The sequence below is a fragment of the Takifugu rubripes genome, chromosome 8 (genome assembly GCF_901000725.2).
Source record: "Takifugu rubripes chromosome 8, fTakRub1.2, whole genome shotgun sequence".
Lineage (NCBI taxonomy): Eukaryota > Metazoa > Chordata > Actinopteri > Tetraodontiformes > Tetraodontidae > Takifugu > Takifugu rubripes.
The window spans coordinates 18,236,160-18,256,897 of NC_042292.1; the positions used below are offsets into that span (position 1 = coordinate 18,236,160).

At 54.4% G+C, this 20,738-nt stretch overlaps 2 protein-coding genes across 2 annotated transcripts; both read right to left on the reverse strand.

Annotated features, from left to right (window-relative positions):
- Positions 1–5,967: 5,967 nt before the first annotated feature.
- LOC101078285 (leucine rich adaptor protein 1-like) lies at positions 5,968–8,494 on the reverse strand. The gene is made up of 2 exons (XM_003978919.3): positions 7,981–8,494; positions 5,968–6,788 (listed from the first exon to the last, which is right to left on the reverse strand). The coding sequence occupies exons 1-2, from the start codon at positions 8,488–8,490 to the stop codon at positions 6,402–6,404; spliced, it is 897 nt and encodes a 298-aa protein (XP_003978968.2). The 5' UTR covers positions 8,491–8,494; the 3' UTR covers positions 5,968–6,401.
- Positions 8,495–8,751: 257 nt separating this feature from the next.
- LOC101077827 (5,6-dihydroxyindole-2-carboxylic acid oxidase) lies at positions 8,752–11,864 on the reverse strand. Its single transcript, XM_029840469.1, has 7 exons — positions 11,353–11,864; positions 10,805–11,127; positions 10,297–10,501; positions 10,059–10,226; positions 9,813–9,992; positions 9,586–9,732; positions 8,752–9,518 (listed from the first exon to the last, which is right to left on the reverse strand). Exons 1-7 carry the CDS (start codon positions 11,705–11,707, stop codon positions 9,331–9,333), a joined length of 1,566 nt encoding a protein of 521 aa, XP_029696329.1. The 5' UTR covers positions 11,708–11,864; the 3' UTR covers positions 8,752–9,330.
- Between the last annotated feature and the right edge of the window lie 8,874 nt (positions 11,865–20,738).

Genomic DNA, 20,738 nt, shown 5'->3' on the forward strand with positions numbered 1-20,738 from the left:
AAAGGTCCAGGATGGCGTAAAGTAGCTGCTTAGCTTCTGACTCACTTCTGACAACGACTCGTTGTGTCGCGTCTGTCGCTAACGCTCGTTTAGACGCGGCACTTCCTGTTCAAACACCGTGACTCATGTTAGCGCCTCGCGCTACCGAAAAGGTTACGCAAACAGAAACCTGCCGTTCGCGATGACTCGGCAAATATGCTGCACAAGCTAGCTTCATGCAGGTGTGAGCGAGGAGGACAAGGTGGGCTGAGGGCAGAGCGGACTTGAAAGGAGAAGATCAAAGCAACAACGGTCATGACGGAACTCTGGCTACACCAGCGCATGCTAAACACTTAGCATCAGGCCTGGATTATCCCAAAGGTTGCGCCACACCAGCGAAGGCAAGTCGCGACCTGTCGCACAAGCTAACTGCTTTGACAAGTTTGTTTTTTAAATCATTTTGGATAATTATCTTCTGTCCCTGGATCAGAATCAGACAGGGAACAAGTGGGCGGAGCCACGCCGGCGCCGTGTTTTTACTCGCTGATCACGGTCCGTGATTGATAGCCGCCTCCGATAAAATCTGCTAACATTTGTTTGTTGCTAAAGGAAACATTGTTGCCATTTCCGACATGAAGGCAGGAGTCAGCAACCGGACTGGACCCCCCCACCACCGAAGAAGGGGGGTCGGTCTGGATTAGACCCCTTCCTGAGAACACATATGGCAACATATGGCTTGAAGCACTGCATTGTGGGTAAACTGCTTGGATGTATGCTTAACGCTGGGCAACAGCGCCTGTGGGATTAAAACCTGCAACTGTCGCGTTAGCGTAGCCGCGCTTCACCTCCGGCCGACAGTTGGTCGCCACGACGACGTCACACAACTCTCACAGTCCCAGTTTAGCGTTGCGTTCAGGTCAATTTTAGCTTTTTAATTTTAGCGTCTTCTTGTCCACAACACGACTCATCTCGCCGGCGCCAATTACGGCGAATTTCCTTCCTGTCGTAAACCCGAAATTAAGTCGGCGTCGTCCTCTCTAGGCAGGAAGTTGTCATGATTTATGGTGGTGTTTTCCTGGTGGCTAACGCTAACCCTCCGTCTGGGAGCTAAACCCAGACAAGGGAGCGCTATTGCCAACGCTAACGTCAAAGGTTCGGGCCTTTGACTGCAGCTCTAGCATGTTAGCAACGTCAGGCTCGGGACAGGAAGTTAGCGCGGCGCGGGGCTAGTGCTAAACACACCTGTCATGTTTGCATTCCGGCTTCAAATGACATCACCGCCGCGACGCTCCGATAAGAGCGTGTAATCTCGGTTTATGAGCGTGTTTAAAGTAGCGCGGTGACGTAGCCGCTGGCAAATGTTTGCACATTGGGGGGGGTTCACAAGTGTGACCTTGTGGAAGAACATGGCTCCAGGCCGCTTTGATACTTTGTACCAGATTTCGTATGATCATTAGCTCGACAAGCTAACGATCTACAGCCGTGCAAAAAGAGGCGCTCGCAGCTACGTGTGAATGCTAACATGGCCGTTATCTTGAGCGTCTGAGGAGGAAACGGGGCAGCAGCAGCCGGGCGCGACAGAACCAGCACGACCCACATGCAAACCAGCACGAATGAGAATGCACTTCCTGTAGCTGCGATTGCGTGATAGCAACGCTAACCAACATTTCTCACGCCAACTAGCATCTCATTGTGTTTGGCACAGACGCTAGTGTCAGTTGTTAGCCTGCAACCACGCAAGCCACCTTAGCGAGCCACCTGGATCAGGGAGAGTTCTTGTCCAATATAGTAGCCGAGGAGCTAGCTTGATTGGTTGCTAGGCAACATTTGCTGCTCACTTGGGGTGTAAACAGAAACAGAATTATCTGAGGCCGCTCTGTGCTCCTGCACGCCATCGGGAGAGAACGCCGGGGCGCTAACATACTAGCGCCGCTCCTCGTTTGTTATTGATCCGCGCTGAGTGTCGTCTCTGCGGCGCTGATGGGAAAAAGAGGACATGCTATCGATCTCGAGCTTCCCGCCGCCGGCACTTGTGTGCATTTAGCCTATTTTTGCGCTATCGCCTGGGCGGCTACATCAAAGCAACATGCAGTAAAACAAGGGAGCATAAATCTGGGTTGTAAATGGTGTTGAGCTGACAGAACCCACGTCGCTAGCATCCTGTTATCACGTCGTGACTCAGACTTTAGCCTGGATCCAAACGGGCCCGGCAACCGTTGCCGCGGGAGGCGTGTCGACCGCTCAGAGGCAGCCGCGTTCCAGCCGAGCACGCTAGTCAGATGTGGTTTAAAGAGCCACTCTCAGGCTATAATGGTGCTTCTAATAGCGCGGAGTGATGCTAAAATTAGCCGTGGGGTGGTTGGGTTTAGTGTGAAACCGGTTGCTTTCATGATCGCTCCGACAATGTTCTGGCGCCGGCAGATGGAGGTACCTGATGTGTCTGTCTGCTGCACCTCAAGGCGGAAATAGCTTCCAGATGCTATCAGAAATGCTAACGCTCCGTGGCGTGCTAAAGCAGTCAGCAAAGCTAAACAGATGCTAACTCGACTGGTTCTTGTTTGATGGCCAATATCAGCTTTTCTTCTTGTCCTGAAGACAATGTTGTAGCAGTTAGCTTGTTTTTTTTCAAAGCTAATGTAGCTAACTGGTGCTCATTTTAAGATCTTATCTTCCTCTCAGTGAATGTTCTTCCCAGTAGGTTTGGCGCCAGCCTTTTTCTTCTTCCTAGCAAATACCCCTCGGCTAACAGGACGCGCTCCAAGTTGTTTGCTAGCGTGATTGAGAAACCCGCAGAAGCCAAACGGAGAGCAGCAACCTTCCATCACTGTTCCGCTGGAGGCTGTTGCCTCTGACTTGTGTTGACCTGTTGCGCGCTAGCGTTCGCACTGAATGTTGCTCCGCACATCGACTGATGTGGCGCCGCGATTTGTCATCGTTTGCATAAGCAAAGTCGCCTTTACGTTGCGGCTTCAGTGACAAATGAAAGCAACAGTCGGGTCCTTTAGCAGCTTAAACGTTAGCAACTATCATTAGCTTTGAGGATCAACATATAAATGTTGTACGACGTGTATAATGCTAATTCAATGACACGCGTCAGGGCCAACTTATGCTTGTGCGTCAACTTGTCGCTATGGCAACCTCAGGAGGTGGGCGTGGCCTACGCACAAACGTATTTCTGTTTTTTGCTGTTTTAGCGTTGATGAACGAAGAAAGTAAATGCGAACAGCTCGGGTCTGATGTGTTCTGGTCTGATGGCTAAACATTCCAGCTAACATCCGCTACGTATTCATCGAGCTCGATGACCCGCTTCTCGGTGCGCTTGCTAGCTCTCTTTTAGCTCGTTGACCTCCGTTTGTCTCCATTAGCCGGTACACAGTCACCTGCGCGGCTCGACAGCCGACTCTAGCGATGCAGCGAGCGTTAGCAATCATTAGCCTGAGCTGCCTGAGCGCCGAGAGCTCAGTTAGCCGTCTCAGCAGCTGTAGCGCCGTCGCAAAACCACCGAAGCTTCAGTGCTTCCTGACGGGAGACTCGGAACAGCTGGGTAAGAGGCTTAGCCGAGCACAGGGATCTGTCTGTTAGCCCCTGTTAGCTCAGCAGCTAGAGACAGGTGGCTAACCCCACAGGGTAAATGGGGGGTAATCAGAGACAGGTCCAGACAAACGCTTGCTGTTGTTTTAGCCACGTGGCTTCAGCGCTAGCTGCCGAGGAACGTAGCCAAGTTAGAGAACGAAGGTTTTCCCTCTTGCTTCCGTCTCAGGTTTAAAACGGGACCTCAGGAAACAGGGAAGCTTGTTCCCGTTGTCTTTCCCAAGAGAACCTCCCGTTCCCAGGAAGTGTGGGAGTGTGGAGCGATGACAGACGTCGTAGCTAAGTAGCTAAGTAGCTAAGTCCACAACGGGAAGAGAGCACTTGACACGGAACGTGGATCAATAGTTCTCGACCCTTCGGGGTCGATCTATCCCGACCCTTTCCTGTTGACCCCGAACGGCCCTCATTTGACCCCAGTCGGGAATGACCGAGCATTTCCAGCGTGTTTGCTAGCGTGTGGCTCGTCTCACCGTTTGTGAGCCAGATCGGAGCGGGAGGGGAAAATTCCGGTTCTGTTTCCCAATGCTAACTCTTCCAAAGAGATGGAGAGAAACGTCTCTTTCATGACTCAGTTGAGCCGCGTTCAAAAGCCCAGACGGGGTCGAAACCTTTGACCTTTGATTCCCGATACCGTCGCAGGAAGACGAGAGCGAAGGGATCAAAGGGTCGGGAGGTTTTGTTCTTCTTCTCTGGTGATGGTTCCCGTCTGCTGCGGCCCGTTATTCAATCCCAGCCTGGTGGGGGAGGGGGGCGTGGTCAGGTTTAGGAATAAACCCTGGATTTGTAATGAGATCCTCTTTGATCTGCTTTGATGTGGGATGACATCAGCGTTGATGCCTGTTGTTACCAAATCACAAGAACCGACCTCTTTCTCCTCCTGGGGGCGGAGCCTCGGTCGGACCAACGGCGTGATGGTCGTCCCCAACTGTTCACCCAAGAAATAGGAATTCCAAGGGTCCGGAACGTGCTGACCCAAAACGCGCTAACATGCTAATGCTATGCCTGAGTAAGAATAAAGATTGAAAACTATGGATGGAATTTGCCCCGTCTGCTTTCCCTCCGACGTCTGAGGAAACTTCCGACGTGCGCTCTCTCCGGGAGAATTTACGAGCGGTGGCGGCTTTTGTTGCCAATATTTATGCTAACGGAACAGTGGAGCCGTTCTGTGGCGGCTAATCGAGGTTCTGAGCAGCACAAAAGAGCCTCAGAGCCCAGATGTTGGCAGGAGGCCAAAGCCCCCGCCCGCCGCCAACGCCCGCTCCGGGCGCTCCAGCTCGGTCGTCCCCTGGGATGAGGGACGCACGGTGAGGAGTTTTCCTGGATGAGACCCGATAGCGCGTCTTAGGGAAAAGGACGTTCGTGGATTTGCTTTTCCGCGGCAGGAAGTGCCACGTCAACATCAAGACTGAGCTGATGGAGCCGCGTCCTCCGACTTCCTGTCTGAGGGGACGCTGTCTCTGCCCCCCCCCCCCCCCCCCCCCCCATATCCCGTATCCCCATTTAACCACGCGGTGACAGTTTCCCAGACATTGGCCGGTTTTGGGTTCCCAACCCAAGAGGCTAATTAGCTTAGCCGCCGCCAGGCACGTGACGCATTAACCGTGTCCAACAATGGCTGCTGTCCCTCCGTCACCTGTCAGTCACCTCCGGGACAGGTCCACAGACGTCCCGAGGGAGACACAGGCAGCTCCCAGGTTCTTCCTCAGGGCCACTGTTTATGTTTAGCGTTCCGTGCAGCTCGGAGGAATTTTAACTCATTATCTCCTCATGGAACCTGTCCTGGCTGTGCGCTTTAGCCCGGAGCAGCTGGTTTAGCTAGCCTAGGAGCTTATAGCCTAGCTTCTGGGGGGGGGGGGGGTCCTCAGATAAATCTGCTTTACACTCAGAATGAGACAGTTACAGGTGCCCGGATCAGGAGATTTATCCGTCTGGGACTAATTTAACACCAACCCCAAGCGTTCCCAGATGCTAGCTCCAAACTGCACGGACACTCCGGCATGGGGGGAGTAATTGAAGAGTAATCCGGCCCTGACGTCAGGTCCCCGTCCCGGAGCGACTGATCTACTGTTCCCCGTGACCGCTCACTCATTAGCAGACCAGAGAGGCTCTCGTCTGTCCCGTCATGGTTTTCCCTGAATGTTCCGTCTGGAACGTTAATTATCAGGGGAAAGATAAGAAGCCAAAAAGGTCCCGGCGACTCGGAAGCCGGAGTTTCAATCATCTCTGGTTTCGTCTGTGTCAGTTTCAGTTCAACTCCTTCAGCTTTTGGCAACGGGATCAGTCGGGAATGTTGCTAAAAATAACAAAGATTCCGCTGCAAATACTTTAAAAGGCACTAAAGTATTTTTAGCCGTTCCGTCCCATTAAGGCTGCTGGAAAAAGACGCTGAGCGAGAGGGAAGTTGGAATATATTATTTAATTTTCACGGCATTATCAAAGGGAATCAACGGGACAAACATGGAAATGTCGACATGGAAACACGTTAGCGCTCGGGAAAACCGTCGGCAAACGTCTGGAGCGCGTCCGGTCAGCGTTGCCTCGGGGAGCAATTTCCCCAAAATTCTTCAAGTATCCGTCGGTCAACGGGGAAAAGTTCGGTGCCGGCGTCGCCCGGGTGGTGTCGGAATTTGGCATCGGCCCAAATTGCACTTGATGCTACACTTCTAGCCTCCGACGCTGCCGACGAAGCTAGCGTTGCTAATTAAGACGTCGATTTCACCGGGAAATTTACGCGGGATCCCTTTTTTCTTTTAGCATTTGCGATAAGGAGAGAAGCTAAGCTAACGGGTCAGAGTCGGCAGTCTTTGTAAACCGGTGTTTTTAGCTTAGCATTATCCGAAGCAGTAGTACTCGTCTGATTCCACTTTAGTTTGTTTGAGCGGAGACTTGCTAAAAGTGTCCGTGACCGTCTTCTCCACAAAAGAGTCCAGCTCGGTGGGGGACGGGTCCCCCGGCAGGTCCTCGGCTAGCGTGTCCAGGTAACTGCCCACCGACAGCCCGTCCAGCTCGTCGCTGTTAGCGTCGTTCAGGCTGTTGAGGCTGCCCCGCGAGGAGGACCCCTCCTGGCTGTCCGTCAGGCTGTACAGGCTACCGGTCAGGCTGCCCTCTGGGCTGGCCACGCCCCCTTTGTCCTCCATCATCCAGCGGATGGACTCGATGCCCTCGTTGATGGACATCAGCTGCCGCATCAGCTTGACGTCGATGGCTCGCAGGAGCGCCTAAATGAGGAGAAACACCACGGAAAGTTTGTTAGCTTTTAGGATAAGACCGATTTTAACCTTGGAAGTGCGCCCCCGGTGGCCAAGTCCCGTCACTGACAGTCTCAACAGCATTTCCTCGGAGCTAACCGACGCTACGATGTCAAAGGCAACAACTGTTAGCATTCCTGCGCCGTCGCCACAGCCACAACACCGCGTGCTCAGACGTGGGACGAGGACGGGAAGGAGGAGCCTGGCGTCAGCGGGACGAAACCTGGAGTGAAACCGGCAGCTGCGGTCCCGGAGGCGTTCCGGACTGTCAACACAGCCGCCTCCCTCTGGAGGGAAACAACCCGGATTTGGGACTGTTTGTTCTGAGGCGTCCACACCTGCTTGGGAAACACGAGGACACGCGGACGAGGTGACCGGGGCCGATGCTAACGGACACGGTTCCGGTTCACCCGGATCAGGATGCGTTCTGGGAAACTGCTCGGGCAACCTGGGCGACTCCAGACTGGATGAAACTCTTCCGCGTTATCATTTAAATGAAGGGCAGGATGGGGGGGTGAATAACAAAGAGCGGGGTGGGGGAGGGGCGGGGCCACGTCAGCTGACCGAGGTGTGAACGTGCATCACCTGCTCCCCGCTGGGAGTCAGGCGACCCACGACTCGGTTCTCCGAGCCACTGAATTCGATTATGAGGCGGTTTTAAGTCTTATTTCAGTCGGATTAAAGAGATTAACGAACATTTCTAGGACAAAGAAGAGCTAATGTCCATATTGTCTCCTGGTTTGGCTTTCCTGGACAGGACTAAGACGCCGTTGCACAGTTGACCTCGCTGGCTTCTCCAAAAATGCTGACTAAGCTCAAGAGAACCATTATTTGACTAATTATTGAGGCTGGAAATTTGAAACCGGCATTTTTAACCAGTCGTTAGCATATTTAGCATATTACTGACGTTGGTCTAATAGAAGAGGGTTTAACAACTCCAGGAATTTAAAAAGTAAAGCTATTCTCGCGATACTTTACCCAAATATATGTATATTTTAATACAAATAGAAGAACACTGAATGTAAACATGTGCAGGTTCTGTCACACTTCCGGTGAAGTTGTGAAGTTTACAGCAACTTTTAGTTGCACGCTTGAAGGTTTCACGCACCTGATGGCGTTATTGGCGCGTTATTACCAGGCTTATTACGGGATGGTTGCTCACCATTTCCTGTCTCAGGAACAACATTTTGCCCTCCAGCCGCTTCACTTCTGCAGAGCTGCTGCGACGTTTGCAGGTCGACGACATCGCCGCTTTCTCGCGCTCCTCGTGACGTTTCCCTCCGAGCAGCGAGCGCGCGAGACTCTCCGGAACTTTCCGACCCACTTTGGTCTCGATGTCCTTTAAATCCGGGAAGACGCGGTCGTCCTCGGCCATCGCGCGTGTCCGAAAATGGAAACAGCGACCAGACTCTCCGTTTGAACCAGGCACGAGCTTCAGAGACGCACGCGAGTTCAGCGCGTGGTCGCAGCTGTGCCGGCGCGCGGACTGAAGCGCTGGTTTTCTTAACGTTGGTTTTACGCTCAAGGGCCCCGAGACAACCAATGACGTGAGCGCCTCCGCACAGACACGCCCACAACGGAACCTCCTCCGGAAGTAGCCGGACAGGTGAGGGGTTACCTGGGCGGGGGAGATGACGTCATTTAGGCCGTCGTTTTGATGTGTTTTTGACATTAAGTTAAAGCTTCTTCAAGATTGTTCTTTAGCTTAGCATCAAATTCGTCATTTTGACGGCTTTTAAGCTCCCATTTTTTCTTGAAAGATGGAAGTAAAATGATGAAAATGTGATCAAAGAAGCACTTTTCCTTTGACCACATTTAGCATCTGGAGGCTAAAGTGGTTTTAATGCCACTGAAGAAAAAGGTTTAAAAGGACACTGAAACACTTTCAAGTTATTCCGCTAATCTGTCATGTTGAATATTAATATATTTTATATTTGTCAGCATGTTAATTAGGTTTTAATAAAGTTTAATTCATATAGAGTTAATAAACAGGTAACAGCCTCAAAGTATAAACGTAAAAACAAAATACGAGACGAATTTAGCAGAAAGAGAGAAAACAACAACAATAAACCACCAAAGCACATCCGTCCTCGCGCCGTTAATTAACACTTCCGGTTAGTTCGACATAAACATCAGGTTGTTGGATTTTCTTGAACGCTCCGCGCACGTGGAGGCTTTTGTAAGCTGATGTGTGGCGCCCCCTGCTGGCCCCCGCGCGCTCTGCTGACGTCAAAGACGTTTTTTTAATTTATTTTTTTATTGTAAATGCATCAGAACGTTCCAGGAGATCCTGGAGTTCCAACCGAAGCTACTTTCTTGACCCCTGATGCCCCCTTTACTGCCCCGCCGGGGCGTTTTAGCACCACCTGCTGGGCGGCGCCACACTTTCACACCTTTAAACGCTTGATTTGACAGGACAGTTGAGATGTTGAGCTCATAAAAGCTCCCCTACTTGTTTCATAGCTACTTAACGAGATGAACAGACGCGACACGGATTCGGCGAACAGCGACCTCACACCACCGACTGGCTCTTGTCGTCGCCGTAGCGCTGGTACTGGTCGATGAGGAGGGGCTGGTGGCTCTCCGACTGGCGGGATTTGGCGCGCACCGCGCAGGTGGTGGCGGCGAAGATGACGGCGACCACGACCAGGGCGACCACCACGGCCATGGTGATGATCTCCGTCAAGGTGAACGGTTGACCTGGGGAGACGGAACTCGGTTACTTTAGTGGCGTCAGCCGACGGGAGCGGAGGCGGGCGCTCGTTACCTGGCCATTCGGCCTCGTAGGAGTAGCCCAGGTTGTCGGGGGCCGTCACAAACATCTCGGCGTTGGTCACCGGGGGCCAGAAGGGCACCATGTTGTAGCCCCGGTTGTGTCCGATGGGGGCGTTCTCCTCGGGGTACACGGCCGTTCCTGTTGGGGACTCGCTGAAATTAGCTTAGAAACTTCGCAATGTGGCCCGAAGAAACGAACGAGCTTCGCCGCTCGAGCACCTGGACTGTGCCGCCGCAGCCACTCGTCAAAAATGGCGTCGGTGTAGGTGTGCAGCAGGACGAAGATGGGGTCGTTGGGGGACAGGTGGGTCTGCCCCCCCGTCCCGTTCAGGAACAGGTGAGCCAGGTTGTGGAGGCTCCTCACGATGGGGTCGTAGTTGCCCTTGGGGGCGCTGTAGCCTGGGGAAACAGGAAGTCAGGTGAGGCAGGAGCGCCACGCGGGAAAGACGGAGGGGGTCGTCTCACCTTCGATGGTGTTCCTGAAGCTCTCAGAGGAGGTGGAGTAGAAGGGGGGCGTGTCGAAGGTGTTCACCTGCAGGCAGTCGGCGACGTCCTGGGGCTCCGGGAGGCGCTGCACCATCGGCCTGTTGACGTTGCCCGCCGGGTTCCTCCTGATGGGGGAGGTCTCGGTACCTGAGAGGAGGTGAAGCGGAGTGAAAGAGCGTTCCCGGGCGGGAAGAGCAGGAGGGGGGCGGCGTCTCACTGTTGCAGACGGTCCCCAGCGTGTCGTAGTCCTCCACGCTCTCGCACACCACCCGCCACCGGGAGAAGATGGAGTTGGCGCTGATGGCGTCGACGTCGAAGCCGCTCCTGGCGCCCATCAGGTCGTCCGTGCAGATGTCGCACGCGCTCCCCCCGATGGCGAAGTTCCAGTAGGGCAGCGCGAAGGAGGGGTCCTGGAGCATGTCCTGGTTCCGGAGGAAAGACGGAGATCTGGTTGACGGAATCGGTTCAAGCTTTCGACCACAAAAGTCTTCGTTAGCGAGAAACAGAACTTCCTGATGACCAAACCGGGAAAAGGGATCCGAAACCTCCGCTGACAGTAGCTAAACGCGCGTGAAACCCGAGTTCCCCGGAACAAGAACCTCCTTTCATTCGCCAATTATGGGCGGGTAATTGGCGAGTAAGTGTGCAGATTTAGCTCGTTAGCTAAAACTAACGGCCGGGGGCGGAAGTGTTCCGGGGGAACCGCCTCTTTTCCCTCCACTCACCTGCATGTCGCGCTCCAGCTGCAGCAGGTGGAACCGGTGCCACGTGACGAAGCCGGGCCCCTCGTGCGAGAAGTCCACCCCCCCGAAGCTGCCCTGCCCCGCCCCCAGGAAGGTCTTGCTGACCGAGAAGTAGTGCGACCACACGAAGTAGTTGTAGATGGTGATGTTCTCGAACTGCGCGCTGTTCCCGTCCGGCCCGAAGATCTCGGCGTAGCGGCGCGTGGCGATCACCAGGTCCGGGTGCACCGTGCGCTTGGCCTGGTCCAGCGCGCTCACGAAGGCGCGCTTCTCCTCCGCGCTGAGCTGCATCACGTTCCTCCTCACTGGGGGGGGGGGGGTCACGGGAGAAGAAAGGCGGATTAGCTGCTGCGCCCACGAGACAATCGGCGCTTTGAACGAGCCGCTGCGGTTGCGCAGGTTGCGCGTGAATGACGCACTTTGTTGCGTATCACAATGTTGGCCCTTAACTAGAATTTCGTGCTTAAAGTCCCCATTCTGACCTCAACTGCCCCCACGTGACCACTCTGCCCCACCTGACCGACACTCACCGACGCTGACGCGTTGGTCGCAGTTGGCTCCCGTCCATCCGTGTCGGCAGCGGCCGCAGTCGGCGCCGCTGAAGTTGCCGTTGCACTGGCAGCTGCGGTTGAAGAAGCGCGCGGGCCACCGCTCCCGGTCGTCGCGCCCGTCGTGCGGGTACTGCGGGCCGTGCGGCCGCGCGTCCACCGTGAGGGAAACGCACTGCCCGCGGCCCGTGCTGGCGCCGCACGGGTCATCGTCGAACCCGGGGGGCGACGGGCAGCACTGTCCGCTCCGGAGAACCTCTGGAGTAACGCACTGTCGCGGGAACTGAGCGCGCACGACCGCTGCGCTCGCGAGCAAGAAAACGCAGCGCGCAAACATGATCCAAACGGAGGTTTGGGTAACTTTTACGCACGCTCGAGGCTGGAAGTTGGGGTAAAAATGAGAGGTGAAAGTTTATCCAGATGGAAGGAGAATCTGATGTGCCGGTGTGAGAGTGTCCTGCTGCCCCTCCCGTGCGTCCGCGCCCCCGTAGCTGCACCCAGAATCATCCAAGCAGCGCCCTTAAATAGCAGATTAGCGCATGACTGCCCGGATTTCTGACTCCCGCGTGACGCCCTCACACTCCTTCCCAGTTCCTACTGGACTGGAAATTACACAAGGTCGTCTTCTTATCCAAAACCAACCGGACCAACATGGAAAAGTGCGGAAATCCACCTGATTCCAGGTGTAAATGTGACATTAGCAGCAAAGCGCGGGAAATGAGCCGCGTTGATGACGTAAAACCCTCAACGCGGCAGCACGTTAACACATTTAATGAGTCTAAACTAGTTATTAAAGCAGTTTAATTCCAGACTAACAAAGAAATCATTCACAGGTTGATCTTCCGGGTCATGTGACTCTTCTCTGGCTCCGCTTCGGGGCTGCTGTGCGAGCGTGTGAGACGCACATGCACGGAGCACAAAACACCGCCTGAAGCCTCTCAGCAGTGTGGCAAATGTTAGGGAAATGTTTGTAATTCCATAAACCCAAAGACGGATCCAAATCGGTGTGTCTGCAACAAGTGTTGGATCACCGGAGCTGGAAAAATCTGCAGTATTCCGTTTTTTATTTTAATTTTGCGGAAATAAACACTATTTTTGAGGGATTTTGGGGCTTCGACCAGGGGGAGAAAGTTATTCAGAACAGAAAAGAACCTTTTTCCTGCTGTTGCCAAAATATCCCAACTTTGCTCGGAACCAGCAACAGTTCTCCCAGCAGGAACTGGGAACTCGAACCAGAGGAGGCTAAAGAGGGGAATGCTTAAATCTGCCCCCCCCCCCACATCTACGTCACCCGGTGGAACCGCGGTCAGGAGTCGGTCCCTTCGTCGCCTCTCTCCGGCGGTGCCGTGCGTGATCTCCGGCGCCCTCGGCAGGAGAAAGAACCTTAACCCAGTCACATGTGTTCCACGATCAGAATTCCAGCCCGCTTTCATAACCGGGCCGGGTCGGTGAGGGATTAGGCAAAGCTAACGCTAAGCTCAGTCTCATGGAGGGCATTCCCAACACAGGAACCTTCTGTGTGTTGGGTTAGCATCTCGCCAGGGTCTTTTTCTGCTTTTCTTCTGTTTTAAACGTCGACGCGAACGTTGAGACGGTGACCCTTGTATCTCTGGGGGGGACGGGGGGACGGGGGGACGGGGGGGGGACGGGACTTTGATCCAGTTCAACTGGAAATCAAAGAAAAATCCACATTAGCAATGAAAGCGCAGGTATGCTGCGCGGCTAAGCTACACTGTTGTGTGTACAGTTGTCCCGTGATGGCGGCTCGGCTGACCTCTCATCCGCCCGCCCCCCCCCCCCCCCACCCCCACCCCTTACCCCCCCCCCCGGCCCGCTACCGTGCTGACAAACCCTGTGCAGGATGGTTGGGAGGGGGTCATGTGAGATGATGTGACCGAGGCCTAATGCTAATCCTCCCCTGAGTCAAAAACTAAAAAGCAGGCAGAGTGGGGGCCGCTGGGGGCCCAGGAGCCATGGGGGCCGCTCATGTGACCCTGCTGCTGCCTGCTGTTCCTCCTCTTCTTCCGCTTCTCTGGGCCGAGACAACTGAAACCTTTCTGGTTCTCTTCTGGTTCCGTCCTCGGACTTTATTTTTAATAATGAAACATTTCTGGCCCCCGTTGACAAAATTCTGTTGTTGTCCCCCCCCCCCCCCCACCGCCATGAAAGATCGACGATGTTGAGGCATTCCGGGGTGATTTCGAGCCGCAGGAGCGAAACAGGAAGTGTCCAATATTTACCGCCTTTTACAGACTGGACCCAAACCGTTCTGTCCAGCTTGAAACGCAACATTCATCATTTCAGTAGCTTAAAAACCTTCATTTGGAGTCATGTTGTATTTCTGCTTGGATGCTAATGCTAACAGGTGTAGCTTTGGAACTGTGTCGGTGTGTCTGCTGACGGACCGGAGCAGACTCGTGACTGAACCTCTGGGGGGGATAGAAGTGTGTGTGTGTGTGTGTGTGTGTGTGCGCGTGCTAAATTGAGCTTTGTTCCTACATCAACAACAGAATTTTGGGATTTTCACTCCAGGTTTTTAATTTTCTGGAACCATAAACGTCCACCTCAACAGCGGGTGTAATACCGCGGCGCCGCCAGCAGATGGCGGCAAATCCCCACACTAAGATTTCCACCTGAGGAACCTGGATGGTTCCAGCGGAGCATCTCTCCAGGAGCATGTTTTAATTACTAATAATTGGTGGAAGTGGAGGTCAGAGACCAGAAACAAAGCTCAATTTAAGGACATTTAAGGATCTTACCTTTCTCATCTCACCTTTTTATAGTTTCATTCCCTTTTTTGATCCGTCCATCTGTTTTCCACCTCTCATATCATCTTCTTCAGGGTTTCACTGGAGCCACTGGGATTCACCTTGGAAACACACTCTACACACACTTTTGAGCCCAAAACACAGTCCAAGACTCAGTGTTCCACATGTTCTCCACAGGTCCTCCGCAGGTTCAGGACAGACGTGCCGGCAGAAGCCCCCAGAAGTTTCAGAGGAGCTCCACTGACAGAAGAAGCTTTTTCAGACTCGGACAGAATTTATTGGCGAACTTCTCGGCCTCAGACTGACGGCGGCCTGATGAATAGCTGGAATTATCCCGGTGAACGGAGGCCTCCACCGATATCGGGATCCTGTCTGCTTAGCGAAGGACTCGACCTCTTAAATCTGCTGCTTTTCCAATACCGAAGCACTTGGGCTGATTTACAGAGCGATCATTTAAAGAGCAGAGACATGGTGTTTAAAACATGGACGCCCCCCCTTCCCCCCCCCCACGGTCAGCAGTCAGGTTTTTTTTTACTTCTCAAGCTTTATGGCAGAAAGGTGCAGATGATTAACAGCTGCTAGCTAGCCGAGGGCGCTAGCAGGTAGCAGCAGCGATTAGGGAGAAATGCTAAACTTCCCGACCACGACTGGAAGGCGCCGTTAGCTTCATGCTACAGCCAGGAGGAGGAGGAGGAGGAGGAGGACAGGAAGGGAAAGATGGCTCCGGCTCAGCTTGTTAAATCTGTCTGGGTCTTCGGGAGTTTAAAACCTCGGCCTGAGCGGTGATAACGGTGTGAAGCGCTGCTAGCAAGAGCCAGACGCGCTTCGTTTCCCACATTTTTATTTTAATGAAATACCTCAAATCTCTTCTTTTAACACCTCCCGTTGGGAACAGCTTCCATCTTTCCGTACAGTTCTACAGACGCTCCCCAGACAGCCACCTGAAGCTCAGATACAGACGATCAAAAGCCGGAGACGAGGCTGCTTAAGTTCCCCGACCAGAACCAAACGGCGACTCTTTGTCGGACCGGTGGTCATCAGCACCGGCGGGCGGGGACAAAAGCGCCGGTTTCCCAGGTTCAGCCAATTCAGGGAGACATTTGAAAGGGTTCTGAGCGTCTCTTGGCGCTCCGTGGGCGGAGCCAGACAGCGACGCGGCGAGAGTGTTAACAGGACGGAGGCGTGTCGCCGCCATGCCAGGAAGTAGCGCCTCCGAACCGCCGTAGCTGAGGTCACGGCTGAGGTCACGGCTGAGGTCACGGCTGAGGTCACGGTGGCGATAAGTCCAACGTCTTACAAAACCACCCTGAACGTCTCCGGTCCTCATAGAGGCAGGAAGTCTGAAGGGCAGAAACCCGACAAACTCGGATCGGCGTATCGGATCGCACGGCGACCCCGGCAGCCAAGGACAGTTTTGGTTCTGTTGAAACGCACGTTTCAAAGCGGCAGAAAACCTTCCTCTTTCTCTATAGATAACGTATTATTGTATTATTAGTAGCAGTTGCCATGACAACCAGCGGCATATTTTTTGCATCGGATCCGTCGTGAAGGTAATTGTTGGTGTCATCAAAGTGGGCTCAGATTCTATTGTCCTTTCTCGCACTTCAAGACTTTTCATCATGACACTTGGAACCCCCCCCCCCCCCAGAGAACAACGGTTCCAATTCCAGGGAACCTTGTCTAGGAGACGGGTGACTTTCCCAGGTCCCGTGGAAATTCCCTTTTAATTAATGGGAGGCAGGAATTGGCAGCTCGGGCATGGCGACACTTCACCGCGGCTCCCCGAAGTGGATCCAATTTTCCGTCTCAACAGGCACCAAATTAGCGAGAACATTTCCACCTTTGTCACCCGGCACGAATAACAAGTGAAACATTTGGTTACACGACATAACGGCGGGCTCGGAAATGACTCAGCGAAGTGGCGGAGACCAGTCGGACGCCTCCGACCGGAACCCACGCGCGAGCTTCCCTTTGAATACCTCAAACAAAAGCAAACAATCCCAGTGTGGGAACGCTGAGGGATGGGGAGAAGCTCCGGGGGAGCCAAAAGGAGGCGCTACCCTCGCCGGGCGTCGCCACTTCCTGTCGTCGCCACTTCCTGTCGTCGTTCCGAGAACGAGGCTGTAAATGACTCCACTGGTTCCTGGCCTTTAATTGTGTTTTGTCTCCATTTGCGAGGGTGAAAACCACGTGGAGACACGTGGAAGCGGAGCTTTGACAGGGAGACAAGACCCCGACTGTTCCACCGGGGCCGCCTGCGTCAGCAGCCAGCGCGTTACGCAACAGCCTGTTATCCATTTTTTAAAAGGATGACGTTAGAAGGAAGGAGAAGTGGGCCTTCACGCCGGAACGAACCAAAAAAAGAGGGAAAAGGAGCGACCAGCTCCGACAGCCGCCGCTAAGCTCTGTGGATTTACACAGCGCGACGCCGAGCGCGTTAGCAGGTGTGCTAATTTACACAACGGTGAGGTTTAGTGGGTAAATTCTGGCTTCTCCTGTTGCCTCGCTGCCACTCAAACTCCCCGAAACAAATAAAGACTTTCGGAGAAGCCTGGACGGGATCTGTGGAATTCCTGGACTGGCTCTGGAAGCTAGGTCAGATCTGGAGCGCTGTCCTCTGGCCGGGCGGGTCGCTGATGTCCTCCGGGTGCCCAGCAGTCGTGCAGAATACCGAAGCACTTGGGCTGATTTACAGAGCGATCATTTAAAGAGCAGAGACATGGTGTTTAAAACATGGACGCCCCCCCTTCCCCCCCCCCACGGTCAGCAGTCAGGTTTTTTTTTACTTCTCAAGCTTTATGGCAGAAAGGTGCAGATGATTAACAGCTGCTAGCTAGCCGAGGGCGCTAGCAGGTAGCAGCAGCGATTAGGGAGAAATGCTAAACTTCCCGACCACGACTGTAAGGCGCCGTTAGCTTCATGCTACAGCCAGGAGGAGGAGGAGGAGGAGGAGGAGGAGGAGGAGGAGGACAGGAAGGGAAAGATGGCTCCGGCTCAGCTTGTTAAATCTGGGTCTTCGGGAGTTTAAAACCTCGGCCTGAGCGGTGATAACGGTGTGAAGCGCTGCTAGCAAGAGCCAGACGCGCTTCGTTTCCCACATTTTTATTTTAATGAAATACCTCAAATCTCTTCTTTTAACACCTCCCGTTGGGAACAGCTTCCATCTTTCCGTACAGTTCTACAGACGCTCCCCAGACAGCCACCTGAAGCTCAGATACAGAGCAGTCGTGCAGCATGCGGGTCGCCCGGTCGGGCCTGGGCGGCCCAGAGGACGGAGACACGGTGGTAAAATTCCGGCTGTTAGCGTCCCTGCGCGTTCTGCTGAGACAGCGGGGAAGCAGGATGGGATTCAGGCTCGTGTTTTGGGCGGGGGAAAAACGCTCACGCAGCATTTTTTTGCGTTGTTGGCGACGATGCGCTTTAATTGGGCTGATTGTTCCACTGAGGGGGGGGGCGTCAAGGCTGCGCATCGTTACCTGGGAGCAGCATGACATCGGAGCTACACCACGTAGCTAGCAATCGGTTCAAGGAAGTAGCGGGAGGTCTTCCTGGGCGGCACACGCCGCACTTCCTGCTGACGCTTTAGCGCCCCCTTTTTTAGCGTTAGCTCGTCAGCTGCGCCGCCGGAGTGGACCCAGCGCTAGCGCGGCCCGGCCAGGTGGCATTTGTCGCCGTGCGCTCGAGAATCACGAGGGGTCTCTTCAGCAGCGCCCCCGCGGCGACGCCCGGTCCCGCCCGGCCGCTCCGGAGAGATCATCAAAGTTTCATGGCGCCTCGGCACAAAGAGCGGCCGCATGCATTTTTCATCACCGGCTTCCATTCATCATTCATGGTAATCGTCTGACGTCAGGAGGCCCTTCGCTCCAACAACATGGATCCGGCGGCTCAGGAGCAGAAGCCGGGCAGTCTGGGAACGCTGCTCCATCACGTCCCATTGATCACCGCTGCGCCCATTACTGGGAGACGCCCCCAGGCTTAATTAAATATTAAACCTTTTATTAGCTCTCACAAAGGTATTTGTAAATACATTTCATGCCAGGGAAAGCATCAAAGATTGCATATTCCCCCTGTGACAAAGGTGCGGTTATTGCCCCCCCCACTCCCACTCAGAGCGACTCCAACCAAAGCATTTAAGTGCATTTAGGATGATGAAGGGGGGAGGATATTGCTGAGGATGGCTTCCAGGAGAGCGGACAGTATATACGTCTCAGTTTATCCCGGAGAAATGATGTTGCCTGACCTCTATGAGCTTATAAACCCAGGCCGACGGCTGCCTGGCTGTTTATAGGCACCGGATTCCTCATAAACGAATCAGGCCTGCGGTCGTTGCCACGGGAACATCCCGGCCGCCTCGCGGCAAAACCGGAATGCCGAGAAGCCAAAAGGTTCCCGGTTTGAGCCCCTGGCGGGGGGTGTTTTGGAGGTGCTCCCAGTATCCAGGTGGGATTCCTCTGGGTCCTTTGGGATCCCTGTCAGGCCACGCCCATCTCTGCTTCGTCTCGCCAGCTCCCGCACCCACATGTGACCCGGTTTACCCATAATTCACCAGGTGAACGGAGCTGTCCGCCTCGCGGGCTGCAGTTCACCCAGGCGAGCAGCAGAGGGAGCTCCTCGCACTGGCTCCGCAGAAACATGACATCAGTGCTTCTGCTTCTCCCTCCGGCCTCACATCATCACTGTTACATGAGTTTTCTGTGGCTAGCATCCGCGTGTGTGTGCGTGCGTGTGTGTGTGTGTGTGCGTGTGTGTGTGTGTGCGTGTGTGTGTGATCCAGCGGGACTCACAAAATAACACAAGGCCGCTGTCGGGAAACAAAGAGGAGCAACATTCACAAAATCCGAGGGCTGATTGGAGGCGGTGGATGAATGTAGGTCAGGTGGATCCGCGCGCCAGTTAGCTGGATCCGTTAGCGCTGTTTATGGGCTGCCCTCGGGGGGAGTCAGACTTCCGACCGGACCCTCTTTACGTGACGCCGTTTCCTGCATCACATGTGTTGTTGTGATTTTCTTGACTCTTGGCATATTGCGTAACCCTGTTCCGCTAACGCAGAGATAACTCAGGGCTCGGCTGCGTCGGAAGCCCGGGCGCCGCAGCTCGCCGAAGGGGTCAAGCGGCGCCCTTTCTAACGCGATCCGAACTGAAATCCATCCAAATGCGATTGCGACTTTCTCGTTCCCGATTTAATTAGGACTTTACAGCGAGGGTGCGGGCGCGTCCCTTTAGAAGTCGCCCCTCGGTGCATCCGTCTTTTATCAACGTGTAATCCGAACCCCTCTGCGATGAGCCGGGATCGATCCGCGCGTCGGTGTTTGTTCGCCTGAGGAGGAGCGAGGAGGAGGAACGTGATGCGGGATGACATTTGAGGAAAAGAAGAAAAGGCTCCTTAACTTGTACTTTGAGGCACGGGCGGCGTTCTCGGCGCCGATTACTGCCACGGCCCGGGAATCCTGTGGGTGTTGACGGGGAAGCGGCTGGCATTTTCCGACTCTCGAACAAAGCCTGGATGGAGTGGGCTCCCGGCTTGTCACTCGCTCGGGAATCCAAACAACAGGGAACCGCCTGGAGCTGCCACCAGCGCGCGAGCGGGGACGCTCCCACACCCGCCACCACTCGCCCTCGCTCACAGCTGCAGAGGACGTTTCACTCACTGTCACGCTCGCGCCCACGCGCACGCATCAGCGCGGCGGCGGCGGCGGCGGCGGCGGCGCCCAGGCCAGATTGCTGTGGCTGGAGATAGGTGCCGGAATCATCAATCACCGGCGGCTCCCCGCGGCAGAATCAGGTTTGTCCTGATGTGCAGGGAACGCTCCCAACAAGCCCGGCAGAGTCGGGCCCCCGCTGGCTGGAGGGCGCGCAGGGCATGCTGGGGGATTTTCGCTACACGTGGAGGGATATCAATCACGCGGGCGGACTACGATTGGGACAAGGCTGCGAATTTCAAGAGGGCGAGCGAGTGGCAGCTTCCGACGGTGACGGATTCTCCAGCCGAAACGAGAGACAGCTGGAGGGACGGAGAGGACGGAAAGTTCTGTCCCAGAGTTCTGAGCTGGTTCCAATCAGGAAGAGCCTCAGAGGTTCTGATGGCTGCCAGGTTAAATCTTGGATTGTAAAAATCCTTTTCTCCTCTCTTGCTTCCGTGAGTTTTCCCAGGCTGAAGGTTTGTTTTTGGAATTATAGTTAGAGATTATCGAGTAAATGAAATACCTCTTTTCCGTCTCCAGCCGTTTGGACCTGAGCCCCTGACAACCCTCCGAAGATCCTACAGGCCCGTGATGTCGCCTCCGTTCCCACGTTTCTGACTCTGACTACTGACTATTTCCCCGGCGGGGAGAGAAATCCAGGTGGTAACGGAGCAGCAGGAGACGGAGCAAAAGCTGAAGAGTCTCCCGGCATCTTCACACGGGGCTCCATTAACATTCCCGGGAAACGTTCCACACGTTTGCCCAAAAGAACAAAGACGCAACAGATAATGACGATCCGAAATTTTGAGTTTCACCCGGCTTTTGACAGGAAAAGGCGTTCCGGCGCCTCGGACTTCCCGCTTTGATGTTCCCTGATAGAGGCGCTAATTCCCTTTAAGGTGCGCTTATCTTCAAAAAG